The sequence below is a fragment of the Melozone crissalis genome, unplaced genomic scaffold (assembly GCF_028551555.1).
Source record: "Melozone crissalis strain CALT ecotype California unplaced genomic scaffold, PUWL_Pcris_2 ptg000109l_1, whole genome shotgun sequence".
Taxonomy (NCBI): Eukaryota; Metazoa; Chordata; class Aves; order Passeriformes; family Passerellidae; genus Melozone; species Melozone crissalis.
Window position 1 is genome coordinate 791,900 of NW_026535886.1, and position 17,680 is coordinate 809,579.

At 52.4% G+C, this 17,680-nt stretch overlaps 1 protein-coding gene across 1 annotated transcript; it reads right to left on the minus strand.

Annotated features, from left to right (window-relative positions):
* Positions 1 to 2,883: 2,883 nt before the first annotated feature.
* On the minus strand, positions 2,884 to 6,544 carry LOC128947888 (olfactory receptor 14J1-like; the record flags this gene model as incomplete). The annotated part of the gene is made up of 2 exons (XM_054292390.1): positions 2,884 to 2,901; positions 6,083 to 6,544. Coding segments are annotated over 2 exons (480 nt in total), but the record flags the coding sequence as incomplete, so codon positions are not given.
* Positions 6,545 to 17,680: the final 11,136 nt, after the last annotated feature.

A 17,680-nucleotide genomic window follows, 5' to 3' on the forward strand; every position in this document is an offset into this window, starting at 1 on the left:
GTTGTTTTGAGCTCCTGAGGATCTCTTGTTGATATTTCTCCAGGAAGTCCAATTCAGAATACAGAAACAATTGTAATTCCTTTTAAATATCTCCTTGACAGAGTTTTCTACTGGATGGCAGTCAGGGCTTGTGTGTCCTGCTTGGCACAGCCCAGGCAGGGCTTTCCCAGCCACATTCCACACTCCATTTCCCAGCTGGAGCCCCTGGTGCCTCTGAGTTGTGCTGCCCTAGTCCCAGGGACGCTCGCCTTGTCTGCCCATTCCCCCACGGTCTCTGGGCAGGGATGGCCTCAGTGGGGGCTGCTGACATCCTCAGCACCTTGGAGGCTGCTGCTGAATTTTCCTGCTCCAGAGGCTTGTTCAGCCTTCAGCTCTTCAGTGCAGCAATTCAGTGTCCCAGGGCTCATTAACATTCAGAACAGCTAAACAAGCCAAGCCTCTGGGAATAATTTGATTTCAATTTTCAAATAATTTGTGGTTAATTAGAGAGATCTCAGTAGTATATCCAAAGTAAATGCAATATATTTAAAAAGACAGTGACAAAACATGATTTTTAGGTCCTGTTTAGGTTTTTTCCCTGTTAATTCATTGATATGTGCAATCTCCAATTGACACTGAATCCAAGTACTGCTTGAAAGGCTTGTTCAGCCTTCAACTCTTCAGTGCAGGAATTCAGTGTCCCTGGACTCATTAACATTCAGAACACCTTAACAAGCCAAATCTCTGGGGATAATTTGATTTCAGTTTCCAAATCTTGTGTGGTTAATAGGAGAGATTTCAGAATTGCATTCAACTGAATGTGTTCTATTTAAAAAGACAGTGAGAAAACATTTTTTAGGTCCTGTTTAATTTTTTTCCCCTGTTCATAAATTGATATATGCAATTTCCATTTGACGCTGAATCCAAGTACCTCCTCATGCAGTTTGACTGGGTATGAAAATCAAGACCTTTCATGGCTGACAATCAATCAGACTCTGTCCCTACCCCCACCCCACCATTTTCCCCATCCAAGGCTGGCACTCAGAGCAGCCTTGTGCAAATCTGAGCTCCCTCCAGCCCACACTGGACCTAGCCAACAGACCACAGTTGAGCAGGATATAACTTAATAAAAATTACACCATTAAAATAACAATCACACAATTACAAACTCTTCCCTGAGCTATGTGCAATGTCCCAGCGTCTCTGATGAGTCCACTGTTCACAACTGATTTGCATACTAAAATTAATTTTTGACTAACGTGGTTCTGTGATAGATATAAACACAATTAAGTTCTTGTATCAGGATTCTTGTCCGGGACTGAGGACAGAACAGCTCAAATAATTCCTGATTTGCAAATCTATCAGTGGTGGATGGAGAAGGGAGGTCAGGCGGCTCTTGGTGTTGAGGAAATGCTGAAAGCAGCCTTACTCATTTCATCTCCTCATGCCCTGGCTGATCTCCCCTCTTTCCCCTTCCACCCATTGGCTTTTGTCTCCCCCCAGCCCCCTGGTGAAGAGCCTGGCTCTGTGTTCTCCATCCCCTCCTCGCTGGCACTGCCAGGCTGGGATGAGGAGCCCCTCAGCCTTCCCTGCTCCAGGCTGGACCAGCCCAGCTTCCTCAGCCTCTGCTCACAGCCCAGGGGCTCCAGCCCCACCTTGGAGGCCCTTCCCAGACTCTGCTCCAGCTGCCAGACATCTTTCCTGCCCTGGGCAACCCAAACCAGGCCACACTGACCTGGATAATCCTCGTCCTTAATGTCCTGGTCACACAGCCCTGGCCCCTTGTCCCCATGTCAGGCTTTGGGGTGGATCCTGTGGAACATCCTTTGGTGGAGGCTGTGGCTCCAGGTGGGCCGGGGGGATCCTGGGTGACAGGGACCCTGCTGGGCATGGACGGCATTGGAGTTGTTGGGAGAAACTGTGAGGGGGAGCTGGGGCAGAGTGACCAACCCAGTGACCTGACACAGCCCCTCTGGGATGTCACACAGCCCCTCTGTGATGTCATAGCCCCTCTGTGATGTCACAGCCCATTCTCCAATGTCACACAGCTGGTCTCTGATGTCACACCAGAGTCTGTGATGCCATAGTCTGCACTGTGATGTCAGACCTCTGCCCTGTGATGTCACAGCTGGATCTCTGATGTCACAGAGACAGACTATGATGCCATGGATGCTCAATGACCTCACCTAACCCACTCTGTGATGTCATAGCCCACTCTGTGACCACATGGTACCAGATGATAAATTGTCTTCACCAGGTGAGCTCACACCTGGAGCTTGTTCTCCACAACCCCAGGCCTGTGGAAACCACACAGTGCCCATTGTGTGAGAAGGGGAACTGGAAGTTCAGCAGCCTCAGTGTCCTGCCAGCTCAGCCAGGCCCACGGGAACATTGGGGTCCACGACCACCAGGGACCACCAGAGAGACCCCAGGAGAGGAGAATGCATGGGTAAAGGGGAGGGGAAATATATTAATGATTTTGGGGAAATGATTATCATATGTATTTTTAGTCCAGGACAATCAATGAATATGTATGCAAAATACAGAATATAAACAGAAACTTTCCTGTACTCAGCATGCACAGCTTTGGGAGGAGCTCTCCCCCGTGCATCCAGCTGAATAAAGAATGCTGCTTCTTAATGCTACATTGGGGTTAAGGAATTTTCTGTTTTACTAAATTTTTGGTAACTCTCCACTGCCAAGGAAAGCTCTGTCTGCTGCTGTTCACAAACAGAGAAGGGCTGGGGGCAGATGTGGGGCTCAGAGACTGCCTGGGGCACAGTGACCATGAAATAATGAAGTGTTCAATGTTCTGTGAAAGAGGGAGGGGCAGCAACAAAACTTCTGCACTGGAAATAGGAAGGGCAGACTTTGGCCTGTTTAGGCTCCAATTTTGGGGAATACCTAATCAGGTCCTGATTGCTTTAATGGAAACAGCCCTTAAAAACAAAGGGGTCCTGGAAGGACGGACACATTTCAAGAAAGTAATCATAAGGGGGAAGAAGCAGCCCGTCCCAGTGCAGCAGAAGATGAGCTAGTGAGGAAAATGACTGGCCTGGCTGCCCATGGAGCTTTTCTGGAGACTCAGGGGTGGAAAAAGGACCAGCAACTCAGGAAGTCTTTAAGGGGTCATACAGAAAGAAAAGCTGAGAGTTGAAAACTCTATTAAAACTTAACCTGGAGGGTTCTGCAAAAAAATAAAAATGTTTTTATAAAAAAAAAAATAGCAAAAAGGAGGAGTAGGAGAACCTCTACTCTTTATTGGATGCAGTGGAGAATATAGTAACTAAAGATAAGGAAAAGGCTGAGCTACTTTACCCCTAGTTTGTTTCAATTTTCAATATTAGGAGAGGATGTCCTCAGGACAAGTGTTCTCCTGAGCTGGTAGATGGGCACAGGGAGCAGAACAGCCCCTGGAATCCAGGAGGAAGCAGTGGGTGACCTGCTGAGCCACTCAGATGCTCACAGGTGAATGGGATCAGACAGGATCCATCCTAGGGCAATGAGGGAGCTGTGGATGAGCTCCCCAGGCTGCGCTCCATCATTCACCATCAGTGCTGGCTCAGCAGGGAGCTCCCAGAGGACTGGAGGTGCCAGTGTGAGCCCATCCCCAAGAAGGGCTGGAAGGAGGATCTGGGGACCTCCAGGCCTGTCAGCCTGACCTGGGTGCCCGGCAAGGTGTTGGAACAGATCACCTTGAGTGCCATCACAAGGCACCCACAGGATGGCTGAGGGTTCAGAGCCAACCAGCGTGGATTTCAATATCTGCACTGATGATCAGCATAAGGGGATTAAGTACAGCATCAGCAAATTTGCAGATGACACCAAGCTGAGTGTGAGTGTGGATCTGCTGGAGGGTAGGAGGGCTCTGCAGAGGGCCCTGGACAGAGTGGATCCTGAGAACAAATCCAGCAAGGTGAGGTTTTACAAGTCCAAGTGCCGGGTCCTGCACTCTGGCCACAACAACCCCTGCAGTGCTACAGGCTGGGGACAGAGTGGCTGGAGAGCAGCCAGGCAGAAAGGGACCCGGGGGCACTGATGGACAGCAGGCTGGACATGAGCCAGCAGTGTGCCCAGGTGGGCAAGAAGGCCAATGGCTCCTGGCCTGGATCAGGAATGGTGTGGCCAGCAGGAGCAGGGCAGGGATTCTTCCCCTGTGCTCAGCACTGCTTGGGCAGCACCTTGAGTGCTGTGTCCAGTTCTGGGGCCCCCAATTTAGGAAGGACGTGGAGGGGCTGGAGCGTGTCCAGAGAAGGGCAACAAAGCTGGTGAGGGGTCTGGAGCACAAGTCCTGTGAGGAGTGGCTGAGAGAGCTGGGGTTGTTTATCCTGGAGATGAGGAGGCTCAGGGGAGACAAGGGAGTGTCAGGGCACAGGGTGGACTTGATGATCTCCATGGCCTGTTCCACCCTTGCTGATTCTGTGACTCTCTGAAGCCACCCTTGGAGCAGTTGCAGGATGAGCCCTGGGCCTCCTCTTCAGAAGCTTCAGCAGCCCAGGTCCCTCAGCTTCTCCTGCCAGCCCCAAAGCCCATCCTGTCAGTCCTGCAGAGCCTCTGCAGCTCCTCCTCACTGCCCAGAACAGGGAGCCCCAGAGCCAGACACAGCAGCCCAGATGTGCTCCCCTGGCCTGGGGTGCCTCAGGCAAGGGAGCAGCACCAGGCACTGCAGGAGCCTGCAGACAATTCCTGCAGCACTTGCAGGATGATCCTGCTGCCCAAGGGACGTTCCCATGGGGCCAAGTCAGGAACTGCAATGGGGAGTGGGGCCAGAGAGGAAAGGGCAAACAGGGATGGGCTGTTCGCAGGGCAGGGAACAGGGGTCAGCAACAGGAAGAAATTTGTACCAGTGAAGAGTAAAGAAATCAAAGGTGAAGCCAAGGAAATGCTCAGGGCAGTTTGGGGGTGGCTGCCAGGCAGCCCTGGCTCTGAGCAACAGTGTCTACAGTGGGACAGGGAACTCCCAGCTGATGGGAACAAACTTTCTGGCTGACTGCAGAGGCCAGGACAAAGCTGAGTGGTTTCCCTGCTGTCCCTCAGCCCTTGCTGGCCCCAGGGGCTGATGGCATTTGTGCTCCCTCAGGTTCATGTCCCCACAACAACAGCATGGGGGTGCTCCTGCCTGCTCTGTGCAATGCAAACAGGGGCTGCTGAGCCAGTGCTGCCGTGTCTGTGCCTGCAAGGATGGGGAACCTGTGTGAGCTGGGGGAGAGGCCAGGGCTGCAGAGGGGGGATGTTGTTGGCAGCTCCATGAGGACGCTCTGGGACGCTGCCCTGGGCTGTGCAGCGCACTGGGGATGGATCAGCCCCTGCTCTGCTGCTCCTTCCCATCTCCCCCAGGGCCCTTGCAGAGCCCCAGCCATGCTGTTTGCCCCCAGCCTGCCCACAGCCATCCTGGGGCTGCTCACGGGGCTTTTCTGTGCTGAGCATTGGCCTGGCCGTGTTCTTGAGAGAGCCTGGGCAAGGAGCCTGGAGCCCCCAGGGCCTGGGCTGAGGCGTCAGCGCTGCCCCAGCAGTGCCCATGGCCTGTCCCTGCTGCAGCCCCGGCACTGACACCCCCAGGGCTGTGCCCAGCCCCGAGAGCACTCAGGCCCTGCAGCAACACCAGGGCCACCAGGGCAGCGGGGCAGGGCCACGGCAGCAGCACTGGCAACACCAAGTGCTGCTGCTGCTGGGCACAGCTGCTGGGCCAGCCCTTATCTGCCCCCAGCTCTGCACACAGACATTGCTGCTGCAGCTCCAGAGAAGGCAACAAAAGGGCATCTCTGCAGAAAACCTTGTTGGGAGAGATCATCATTTCATTTAAAGGCACCAACAGCACAGCCCCTCATTGCCACAGTCTGTGGCCACAGGAATGGTGGAGAGGAACAAAATGACCAATGCAACAAACAATGACATTTCTTTTTGGACAATAGGAAAAAAGTAAAACAAAGGTAAAGAAACTCTAAAATGAAGTCAACAAGAAGTAGCAAAGATGACTTTGATTGCAAATTATTTGCAGATATTGCCCAGCAGTTTAATGTTTTTGAAAGCATGCAGTCACCAGTCTCCACACCGCAGCCTTGAACTCCTGGTTCCTCAGGCTGTAGATGAGGGGGTTCAGGGCTGGAGGCACCACTGAGTACAGAACTGACAGGGCCACATCCAGGGATGGGGAGGAGAGGGAGGGGGGCTTCAGGTAGGCAAATGTGCAAGTGCTGATGAACAGGGAGACCACAGCCAGGTGAGGGAGGCAGGTGGAAAAGGCTTTGTGCCGTCCCTGCTCAGAGGGGATCCTCAGCACGACCCTGAAGATCTGCACATAGGAGAAAACAATGAACACAAAACAGTCAAGTGCTAAACAGGCACTGACAGCAATGAGTCCAACTTCCCTGAGGAGGGATTTGGAGCAGGAGAGCTTGAGGACCTGTGGGATTTCACAGAAGAACTGCCCCAGGGCATTGCCATGGCACAAGGGCAGGGAAAATGTATTGGCTGTGTGCAGCAGAGCATTGAGAAAGGCACTGGCCCAGGGAGTTGCTGCCATATGGGCACAAGCTCTGCTGCCCAGGAGGGTCCCATAGTGCAGGGGTTTGCAGATGGACACGTAGCGGTCGTAGCACATGACGGTCAGGAGATAAAACTCTGTTGAAATGAAGAACAGAAAGAAAAAGAGCTGAGCAGCACATCCTGAGTAGGAGATGTTCCTGCCATCCCAGAGGGAATTGTGCATGGCTTTGGGGACAGTGGTGCGGATCATGCCCAGGTCAGTGAGGGCCAGGTTGAGCAGGAAGAAGAACATGGGCGTGTGCAGGTGGTGGCTGCAGGCTACGGCGCTGATGATGAGGCCATTGCCCAGGAGGGAAGCCAGGGAGATGCCCAGCAAGAGGCAGAAGTGCAGGAGCTGCAGCTGCCGCGTGTCTGCCAATGCCAGCAGGAGGAAGTGCCTGATGGAGCTGCTGTTGGACATTTGCTGTGGCAGCACATGGGCACCTGTTCCTGGAGAAAGGGACAGTGACGAGTCAGAGGAGATATCTGTAACCAAAATCAAAGCCATTTCCCATACACCCTCCACTGTAACATACACAGACACTGTTTTGTGTTTAAGAGTTGTGAGGTTTTCTTTTTGAGCTCCCCCCCTGTCTGTCCTGCTCTTTAATATCAGATACACTCAGCATTTCTGCTGCCCTCTGGTAGAACAAAGTGAGTTCCCTGCAGCCAGATGGTGAGTGCAGACTGGGAGCAGATGATCTGTCACTTCATTCTGTTTTGAGTTTCTCTGGGCTTTCAATTTCTTAAATGGAGAATGTTCACACTCCCAAGTTTCTCTTACCAACCCTCAAGTACTGCTGAGAGCAGATAGATCCACCACAGCCCAGCTCCAGTTTTGTAGCCAAGGACTCACATTGCTCATTCCACCAACCCATCAGCACTTTCAGTGTCACAACACCTCTGCCTTTCCCCATCAATCCTATAACTCAAAGTTGTTCTAGGACAGGTTTGCACCCTCGATTGAGGCTCCCAGCTTGGGCTGAAATCTCAGAGAAACTCCCAAATGTCCTTATGATGGTATTGGATGAAGGGAGATGCAGCTCCTTCCCTGGCTGCACCGACAGCATTGCCCAGAGCCGGGCACTGGGGACAGCGTCACCCTGAGCCAGCTGTGCCCCCTTCAGAGCCCCCAGGGCCGGGCAGCTGCTCCCAGTCCTGTGCTCTGCAGAGGGAACTGGGCCCGGGGCTGCAGAGCTGCCCCACGGCTCTGCTCAGCTCTGCCTGCACAGGAGGGGCTGCACGCCTTGGAGCCCCGGCCCTTAGGACAGAGGCTGGGCTGGGGCACAGGAGGGAGGGGGCTTGTTCAGAGGGAGGGGCTGCACTGGAGGGGATCCTGTGGGCATCTTTAAACTCTCCCTGCCACAGCATTTCTGGGTTTTGTTTCCTCTCATTGCCTGATCTTCTCTCTGCTTGCTGGAGATTTTCCTCCTGCAGGTGTTTCCCAGTGCCTGATCTCTCTGTGCCAGCACTCACAGACCCCAAATCTCCGTGTACACCCTGTGCCCCTACAGCCTGTTTGCAGGGCACTGGCTGGGGGCAGGTTCTGTTTGCAGCTTGGAGAAAGGACAGCTCAGACTGAGCCTGATGGGTCCAGCAAAGGTGATGCTGCTGCTGTGCTTGGGCAGAGTGGCTGAAAGCACATTAGGGATCTCCTGTGAACTTATTGATCACCAAAAGTAATGGTTCAGATGTCTCAGGAACTTGTCAGAATTCATAATCAATCTTTAATATTTATCCCCTCCTCCCTAGCATTCTTCAATTGTAGGAAACTGAATACAAAGTGTTAGGAAATTTCCTCATTTTTATCAAAATCCTTGTCTTGGAAATATTCTATGACTGATCAGAAGCCCTCAGCATGTCAGAGCTTCATAAGCATTTAACCTCCCCTGCACCAGAAATATTCAGTCTTTTACTCACAGAGTCTGCAGGCATTGGGATGTTCCAGCTTTAGGAGATGGCTCCAGGAGCTGCAGCTGCACTGTCCTGCAGCCAGAGGCTCCTGTGCCAAGGGCTGGCAGTGATTGTGCCCCAGGCACTTCTCAGCACCTTCCCAGCCCTGACTGATTGAAGCTCTCTGTGCCTCTGTGCTGTGCCCGGGGTGGCTGCAGGCAGTGCCCCAGCCCTGCTGGGCTGGGAGAGGAGCTGCTCCTCAGGAGAAATGTCTTTTTGAAGCTCTTCTTGGTTTCCAAGGAGCTGCCTCTGGGCCAGGAGCCCAGCCCAGTTCAGCAGCACAGACACAGCACAAGGACTTTAATGACCCTCTCGGGGCTTTGGTGTTGTTTACATCAGACTCAGTCCGTGAGAGAGTGTCTTCAAAAAACTTCTCAAGCACTCAAAGTTAAATTTAAACTCCAAAGTTTCTTGAAGTTTTTATAGGTCCCACTGAGGAACTCAACTCAGAAAGTGTCCCCAGGTTCCAGTTAGAGCAGAACATTGGAGGCATTGATGACAGCTGGGCACAAACAAGGGAAAGCTGTCTCTGGTGCTGAGCAAAGCTGGATGTATTTGAGGAATGCAAAGGGCCAAGGCCTGAGCCCCAGCCCCTGGCCAGGCAGATCCTGTCCCTCCCTCCTTGCTCAGGGCTCTTCCCGGCATGGGCACTGGCATGTGGGGATGTGCAATGGCAAGGGCAGGAGCATGGGGCGGCCCCTGCCAGGCTGCTGAGCAGGGACAAGGAGGCAATGAGGCCCCAGGCCTGCAAGGGTCACTTGTCTCCTGCTCCTGCCTCAGGCCCAGGCCCAGCAGCCATGGCCAAAGTGCTGCCCAAGGTGGCTCTGGCAGGGCTGTCTTGCAGCTGCTGCCCATCCCTGTGCCCTGTGCAGCCCAGGCTGTCCCACGGTGTCCCTGCCCTGCGCCTCTGGCCCTGCAGGCTGTCGGCATCCCCCGGCTGCCCCACCTGGCTGGGCCCTTCCTTTGCTGACAGCTCTGCCTCCTGCCTGCCTCTGCCTGCCCACACAAAGCCTGGGGCTGACCCAGGCTCCTTCTGGGGGATGTGCTGCACCACAGCCCTGCCCTGGGAGGGAAATTCCTTTCTCTTTGGGTCCTGTCTGGCCCTCCCTATCTGTTCTTTGCATTAATTCTTTCTTTCTCTGTCTGTTCTCTACTATGTCAAAGGGATCCAGCATCTCTGAAACCACTGTTCAGTCCCTCCCAGGGCTCTCCTCTGCTGTCCTCAGTCTCCACCCCACTGAGCACAGAGCTCCACTGTCCCTGTACAGTGCCTATGTGCTTGAGGCCTCCAAACCCCATCTTGGGAGATCTCTCAGCCCTCTCCAAGGTATTGGCAAATGAAAACATTCTGCTCATAGTCTAAGAAAATCACCTCAGGACAAGACCAGTCAGACCTGTGTGTCCTGGCTGCTTTTGCCTTGGAGCAATCCTTGGATAGATAGAATTTTTTAGGCCGAATTTCAGTTTTGCCCATGGGCACTTTGATGTGAACAACGATTCTGTTCCATTGGAAGGAAAACAGAGGGCCAGTGTTTCAGGGGCAGATGAGCAGAGGCCACCAAGGACCAAGGCGAACCAGACCTTTCTGGAATTGCAGCTTGTGCCTGAGAGAAATCCTTGGATACACAGAATTTGGGAGGTGGAATACAAGTTTTGGCCACTGGTCCCTTGATGAAAAGGCCATTTCTTTTCCATCTGAAGGAGAGCAGAGAGCCCCAGGGTTTGATGGTAGATGAGAAGCAGCCCCTGGGAGGCCAAGCCAGCCAAACTTGTCTCTCCTGGCAGCTTTTGATTGGGAGCTATCTTTGGATACATGAAATTTAGGGGCCAAATCTCAAATTTGGCCATGGCCCCTGGACGAGGAGACTGTTCTATTTCCATGGGAAGGAAGGCAGAGAGCCCCAGTGTTTCAGGCGCAGATGACAGGTGGCCATCAGAGCCCACAGTGCCAGCGAGAGCTGGCAGGTTTTGTCTGGGAGAAACCCTTCATGTAGTGAATATTTTAGGAGGAGTAGCAATTTTGGCCATGGAGGAATAAGAAGATTCTTTTCCATTGGAAGGAAAGCACAGAACCCCAGTGCTTCAGGGGCTAATGAACTGCAGGCACCAGAGACCAAGGCCAGCCAGATCTGTCTGTAATGGAAGCTTTTGTGTTGGAGCAATAATTGGATATAGGACTTTTGGTGGTGGAATCCCAATTTCAGCCATGGGCACTTGGAGAAGAAGGATGGTTCTTTTCCCTTAGGATGGAAAGGGCAGAGCCCCAGTGTTTCAGGGCAGAATTCAGGCAACCACCACAAGCCAAGGCCAGCCAGACCTGTCTGTACTGGGAGATCTTGTCTGGGAGAAAAAACCCTTGAATGAAGGAATTTTGGAGGACAAGTACCAGCTTTGGCCATGGGTGCCTGTGCAGGAGGGACAGCTCTTTTCCATAGGAAAGAAAAGCACAGAGCCTCAGTGTTTGAGGGCAGGTGAGACCCAGCTCTCAGGAAGACTAGGTCAGCCAGACTTGTTGGTAATGGCAGCTTTTGTCTGGGAACAATCCCTGGATATCGGGAAATTTGGAGGGGAAATCCCCTTTTGGTCATGGATGCTTGAATGAGAAGAGCCGTTCTTTTCCAATTGAAGGAAAGCCCAGAGCCCCAGGGTTTCAGGGGTACATGAGAAGAGACCCCCGACATACCAAGGGCAGTTGCACCAGTCAGGCCAAGCCAACCAGACCAGTTCCCTGTCCCCTTGTTTCCATGGGGCCCTGCAGTGTCACAGTGAGGTGTCATATTGGATCCTTGGTTCTATGAGGCCCAGATGCGTCACACTGGCCTTTTGTTTCCATGGGGCTCCAGACTGTCACAATGGTCCCTTGCTTCCATGGGGCCTTGCAGTGTCACAGAGGTCTCCTCGGTGCCACAGTGTCACAATGGACCCTTGGTTCCATGGGGACTCAAAATGTCAGAATAGTCTCCTTGATTCCATGAGGCCCTGCAGAGCCTCTTGATTCGACAAGGCCTCCAAGTGTCATCATGGCCCGCAGGATTCCATGAGGCCCCACAATGTCCCAATGGAGTTTGGTTCCATGGGGTCCTGCAATGTTCCATGGATCCTTAGTTCCATGGGGCCCTGGAGTGTCACAATGGCCTCCTTGGTTCCATGGTGCCACACAGTGAGCCAACAGCTCCTTGGCCTGCCAAGAGCCCACAGTGTCACAATGGTTCCTTGCTTGCATGAGGCCTGTAGTGTCAGAATGGTCTCCATGATCCCGTAAGGCCTTGCCATGCCGCAACAGACCATTGGCTTTATGCAGCCCCACAGTGTCACCGTGGTCGCCTTGGCTCCACAAGGCTCTGAAGTGCCACAATGGCCCTTTGGTTCCACAAGGCCTCCAAGTGTAAAAATGTCCTCCATGGTTCCATGAGGCCCTGCTGTGTCACAATGGCTCATGGTTCCATGAGGCCACACAGTTTAACAAGGGACTCTTTGTTCCATCAGGCCTTGCTGTGTCACAATGGATCTCTGGTTCCATGAGCTCTCACACTGCCAGCAGCAGTCTCCTTGGTTCTGCAGTGTCACCATGGACCCTTTGTTCCACGAGGCTCTGCAGTAGAACATGGGCACCTTGGTTCCATGAAGTTCTGCAGTGTCACCATGTGACATGGACCCATGGTTCCACCAGGCCTTGCTGTGTCACAATGGCCCCTTGGTTCCAAGAGATTTCTCAGGGTCACAATGGTCTCCTTGGATCCGCAGTATCACAATGGACCATTGGTTCAATGTGGCCCCAATGTGCCAAAATGGATTTTGGTTCCATGGGGTTCTGCTGTGTCACAATGGACCCTTTGTTCCATGGGGTTCCACAGTGTCACAGCTGACTCCTTGGTTCTGTGAGGAACCACGGTCAGCAAATCTCTGAAATATCAGAACAAGACTCCATAACACTAATTTGCTATTTCAGAGGGTGTCATTTATTCAGGCCTGAGGTCTGGTGAAGGATAACTCCCAACCCTACATGGACATGTAATTCTACAAATGTGTTGCTTATACACAATCACTAAATGTGAATTACAATTTACCCATTTCCATAAAACCCACCCCAAGTTCCCAGATTCACTCCTTGATTTCTCTATCTCTGCACCCTTGAACCAGATGTCTTCTTCTTCTCTTCCACTGATCCTTGCTGGGAAAGCAGCCCCTGCATGCCTTGTTCCTGTGCTGAAAGTTCACAGGCAGGGTAAAAATGGAATGAACCCTTTTGGTATCAGCCCCAGACTTTGTGTGGGCAGGCAGAGGCAGGCAGGAGGCAGAGCTGTCAGCAAAGGAAGGGCCCAGCCAGGTGGGGCAGCCGGGGGATGCCGACAGCCTGCAGGGACAGAGGTGCAGGGCAGGGACACCGTGGGACAGCCTGGGCTGCACAGGGCACAGGGATGGGCAGCAGCTGCAAGACAGCCCTGCCAGAGCCAACTTGGACAGCACTTTGGCCATGGCTGCTGGGCCTGGGCCTGAGGCAGGAGCATGAGACAAGCGACCCTTGCAGGCCCGGGGCCTCATTGCCTCCTTGTCCCTGCTCAGCAGCCTGGCAGGGGCCGCCCCATGCTCCTGCCCTTGCCATTGCACATCCCCACATGCCAGTGCCCATGCCGGGAAGAGCCCTGAGCAAGGAGGGAGGGACAGGATCTGCCTGGCCAGGGGCTGGGGCTCAGGCCTTGGCCCTTTGCATTCCTCAAATACATCCAGCTTTGCTCAGCACCAGAGACAGCTTTCCCTTGCTTGTCCCCAGCTGTCATCACTGCCTCCAATGTTCTGCTCTAACTGGAACCTGGGGACACTTTCCCAGCCATGTCCCTCAGTGGGACCTATAAAAACTTCAAGAAACTTTGGAGTCTAAATTTAACTTTGCGTGCTTGAGAAGTTTTTTGAAGACACTCTCTCACGGACTGAGTCTGATGTAAACAACACCAAAGCCCTGAGAGGGTCATTAAAATTTTCCAAGTCCTGTTATGGAGAAAGATTTCAAACACCTTGAAAAAAATACACATTCCTGTTTTAAAGGAAGTATTTTATTTTATTTCTCTTTGGAGCAGAGTTGATTGCAGCATTCTGTGATTGATATTGACCCAGAGTCTCTCCTCGGCAGCTCTGGCCTGCTCACAGAAGCTGTGCCTGGAGCTCTGACCCAGTGTGCACAACCTTGCTCCACTTTGCCCAGCCCCATCCCGTCTGTCCTCACTCCCCTGGGACCTGCTGTGCTTGGAGAGCTGGCTGCCCTCAGCCTAAGAGGGGTTTTCCCTTTTGGGGGTTTTTTGAAGCAATCTGAACCTCCTGAGTTGCCCCACTGCAAACAGACACACTGCTAAGGTGTGTGCCAGCCCCAGGGGCCACCAAAGGCACTGCAGAGCTGCCCTGGGCCAGCTGTGAGGGTGGATCATCAGCCCAAGCTGCACTGGGCCCCTGCAAGGGGCTGTAGCCATGGGCACTGCACTGACCCCACTGCTGGGTTTGGCTGCCACAGCCAGCGAGAGAAATTAAACTGCCCTTGGAAACACTGGGGAGGACTGGAGTTATGAATAAGAAGCTTGACTAGGCCAATATTCAAGCAGCAATCAATTTATTAATTAATATGGTAAAGTATGAGCAATACAGCGCTGGGTACAGTGGGGGAAGTTTTCCCTCCAACTGCACACCGATAATTGATGGTTACAGGTATTTACAGGGGTACCCATCAGTTTTTTTCAGCAGTTTCTATTTCCAATCTTTTACTCATCAGCAATTCTTATTCCAAATTATTACATCACAATTCTATACACTATTGTGATTTTAATTTCTCAGGATGTATCTCAAAGGAGTATCCCCAGATGGTGACGGTCCAGTTTCCGAAAGAAGAAAGACGAATCCCATCTGGTGGGGTCCAGCTCCCCAGATGTGTGTCCACCTTTTAATTGCAAAGACTATAAATCTCATAACAGTGATGTCTAGCTTCCCTTTGGTCGAAACCATAAACCCTTGAGGTGATGTTCAGCTTCCTTTCTCAAGCTGTTTTTCTCTGCTTTAATAAGGCATGAGATAGGCATATTTCCTTTATATATATTCCAAAGCTGTAGTTTCAAAGATACAAGTAATATTCTAAAATTATACTTCAAAATGTTATTATTGCAGAGCTTTTTATGGATTAAATGCAAGCAAAAAGCAACATCTTTAACACCTTAATTCCAATGCACCAAAATCAAGCAGGGTTAATTGCAAACAAAAGATAGGTTCAAAGGCCTTTTTCCGTGCTTTATTTTCCTCAGTTATTATTAGAATTCACAGCTCTCCCATTGTTGGGGTCCACACATTTCACATTCACAACTACACACATCACCTGTTTCTACCAGTCACAAAACATAACTTTGTATTTCACACCACCTGTATGGTCTCAGACACTCCCAGTATATCCCAGTTGCCATATCTGAACATTCTCGTAGACATTGCCAGGCACTCCCCGTTACCTCAGCGTGGTTCACTTGCCCCCCGTTTTATCCCAGTTGCTCCCAGTTCCTCTGATTATGTCCCCATTTGGCTCCCAGCATGGGCCTGGTAGCTCCCAGTAACGCCCAGTCAGGGTCCAATCACACCCACTCTGCTCCCAGTACGATTGTAGCCACTCCCAGTATAATCCCAGTCATTCCCAGCCTGATCCCAGTAGCCTCCAGTGTGATCCCAGTGACTCCCTGTCTCTCCCAGTATATCCCAGTCACCCCCCCTCTGCATGCTCCCAGTCACTCCCACTTTCTCCCAGTTGCTTTCAGCACAATTCCAGTTGCTCACAGCCACTCCCAGTCAATCCCAGCATGATTCCAATCACCCTCAGTGTGATCCCAGTCTAACCCAGCATGGACCCACCTGCTCTCACTGTGATCCCAGCATGATTCCAGTTGTCCCTAGAATAGTCCCAGTCCCTCCCAGCATGGTCCCAGTCACTCCCAGTTGTCCCCAGCATGGTCTCGGCTGTTCCCAGTGTGGTTCCAGTCCCCCCACTGTGGTTACAAACACTCCCAGTTTATCCCACTTGCCCCAGTAAGGCTTTAGTTACCTGAGAATGATCCCAGTCTTTCCCAATTAATCCCAGTTGCCTCCAGCATGATCCCAGTTTCTATCAGTTGCCCAAAGTGTAGTCCCAGTTGCTCCCAGTATGAACCCAGTTGTAGTCTCAGTCTCCTCTGCATGGTTCCAGTTCCTTCCAGCTGGTCCCAGTTGTTCCCAATGTTTCCACACTTTCCTCCCAACATGGGCCCAGTAGCTCCCAGTAACCCCCAGTCAGGATCCATTCACACCCATTGCAATCCCAGTGGCTCCAAGGATAATCCCAGTAACTCCTGCTACAATCCCAGTCACTTTCACTATGATCCCAGTTGCTCCCAGTCACCCCCAGTATGACCCAGTCACTCCCAGATCCTCCCAGTGTTATTCCAGTCATGGCCAGAGTGACTCCCTGTCACTCCCAGTGTGGGCCCAGTTGCTCCCATTCACCTCCAGTATGGTTTCAGTCATGGCCAACACCTTTCCAGTCACTCCCAGTCTGGTTCCAGTAGGATCCCAGTCACTCTCAGGTACTCCCAGTACTCTTCCGGTCACATCAGTGCCAGTGTGATCCCAGTATGACCCCAGCATGGACACAGCTGCTCCCATTATCTCTCAGCATGGTTCCAGTTGCTCCCATTTACCCCTACTATGGTTTCAGTCTCTCCCAGTAAAACCCAGCTGCCCCAGCATGTTCCCAGTCACTCCCAGTTGGCTGGAGTGGCTTCCAGCCTGATCCCAGTTGCTCACAGCCACTCCCAGTCACCCTCAGTGCAGTCCCAGTTGCTGAAAATGTGATCCAGTATGATCCCATTCTCCCCCAGCATGGGCCCAGCTGCTTCCACTGTGATCCCAGTAGGATCCCAATTGCCCCCAGCATGGTTCCAGTTGCTCCCCGTTCCTCCCAGTGTGATGCCAGTAGTACCCAGTTGTCCCTCATATAGTCCCAGTCACTCCCCAGATGATCCCAGTCCCACCCAGCATGGTCTCACTCACTCCCAGTTGCGCCCAGTGTGGTTCCAGTTGTTCCCACTGTGGTTCCAGTCATTCCAGTATGGTTCCAGACACTCCCAGTATATCCCAGTTGTCCCCAGCATGTTTGTAGTCATTTCCAGGCACTGCCAGTGGCCCCAGTAAGGTGTTAGTTCTCCCAGTATGATCCCCCAGTCATGGCCAGTATATCCCAGTTGCTTCCAGCATGCATCCAGTCCTTCCCAGTTCCTCCAGTTTGCTTGCAGCATGGTCCCAGTTTCTCTCAGCTGCTCCCAGTAGCCCAAAGTGTGATCCCAGTCGCTTCCTTTCAGCCCCAGTATGATCCCAGTAAGCTCCAGTTTGATCCCAGTCACATGCCAGCGCTCCCAGTGTGGTTCCAATATAATCCCAGTTGCTTCCAGTCTCTCCCAGTATGGTCCCAGCTGCCTCCAGCATGGTTCCAGTTGCTTCCTAGATCAGCCCAGTCAGTCCCAGTATGATGCCATTTGCTCCCAGCATGCCCCCAGTCATGCCCAGTATGGGGGATGATGTGCAGGGTGTGTTCCCAGTCGCTCTCAGATCCTCCCAGTATTAGTCCAGGCCCTCCCAGTATGATGCAAATATGGCCCCAGTGTGCTCCCAGTCCCTGCCAGAATAAACCAGTTTTGTTCTACATGGTTCACGTTGCTCTCCCCCTCACTTTCATTCCAGTCACTCCCAGCATGTCCCAGTGTACCTCAGTTCCCTCCAGCATCTTTCCAGTTCCTTCCAGTACGATGCCATTTGCTCCCAAGCACTCCCAGCCACCCTCAGTGTAGTGGCACTAACTGCCACTATGATCCCAGTTCATCCCAGTATAAGCCCAGCAGTTTCCAATCCCCCCAGCATGCACCCAGTCACTCCCAGTTCCTCCCAGTTGCTCCTAGCGTGTTCCCAGTTGCTCACAGCTGCTCCCAGTCACCCTCAGCATAATCCCAGTCACTCCCAATATATCCCATTTGCCCATAACATGGTCTCAATTGCTCACCGCCAGCTCCTACTCAATCCCAGTATGATCCCATCATGATCCCAGTCTCCATCAGTGTGATCACAATCTGCCCTGGTATAGCAGCATGATCCCAGTATGATGTCCATACAAACCCAGTACCATCCCAGTCACTCCCAGTACGATCCCAGTATGATGTCAGTACAAAGCCAGTAC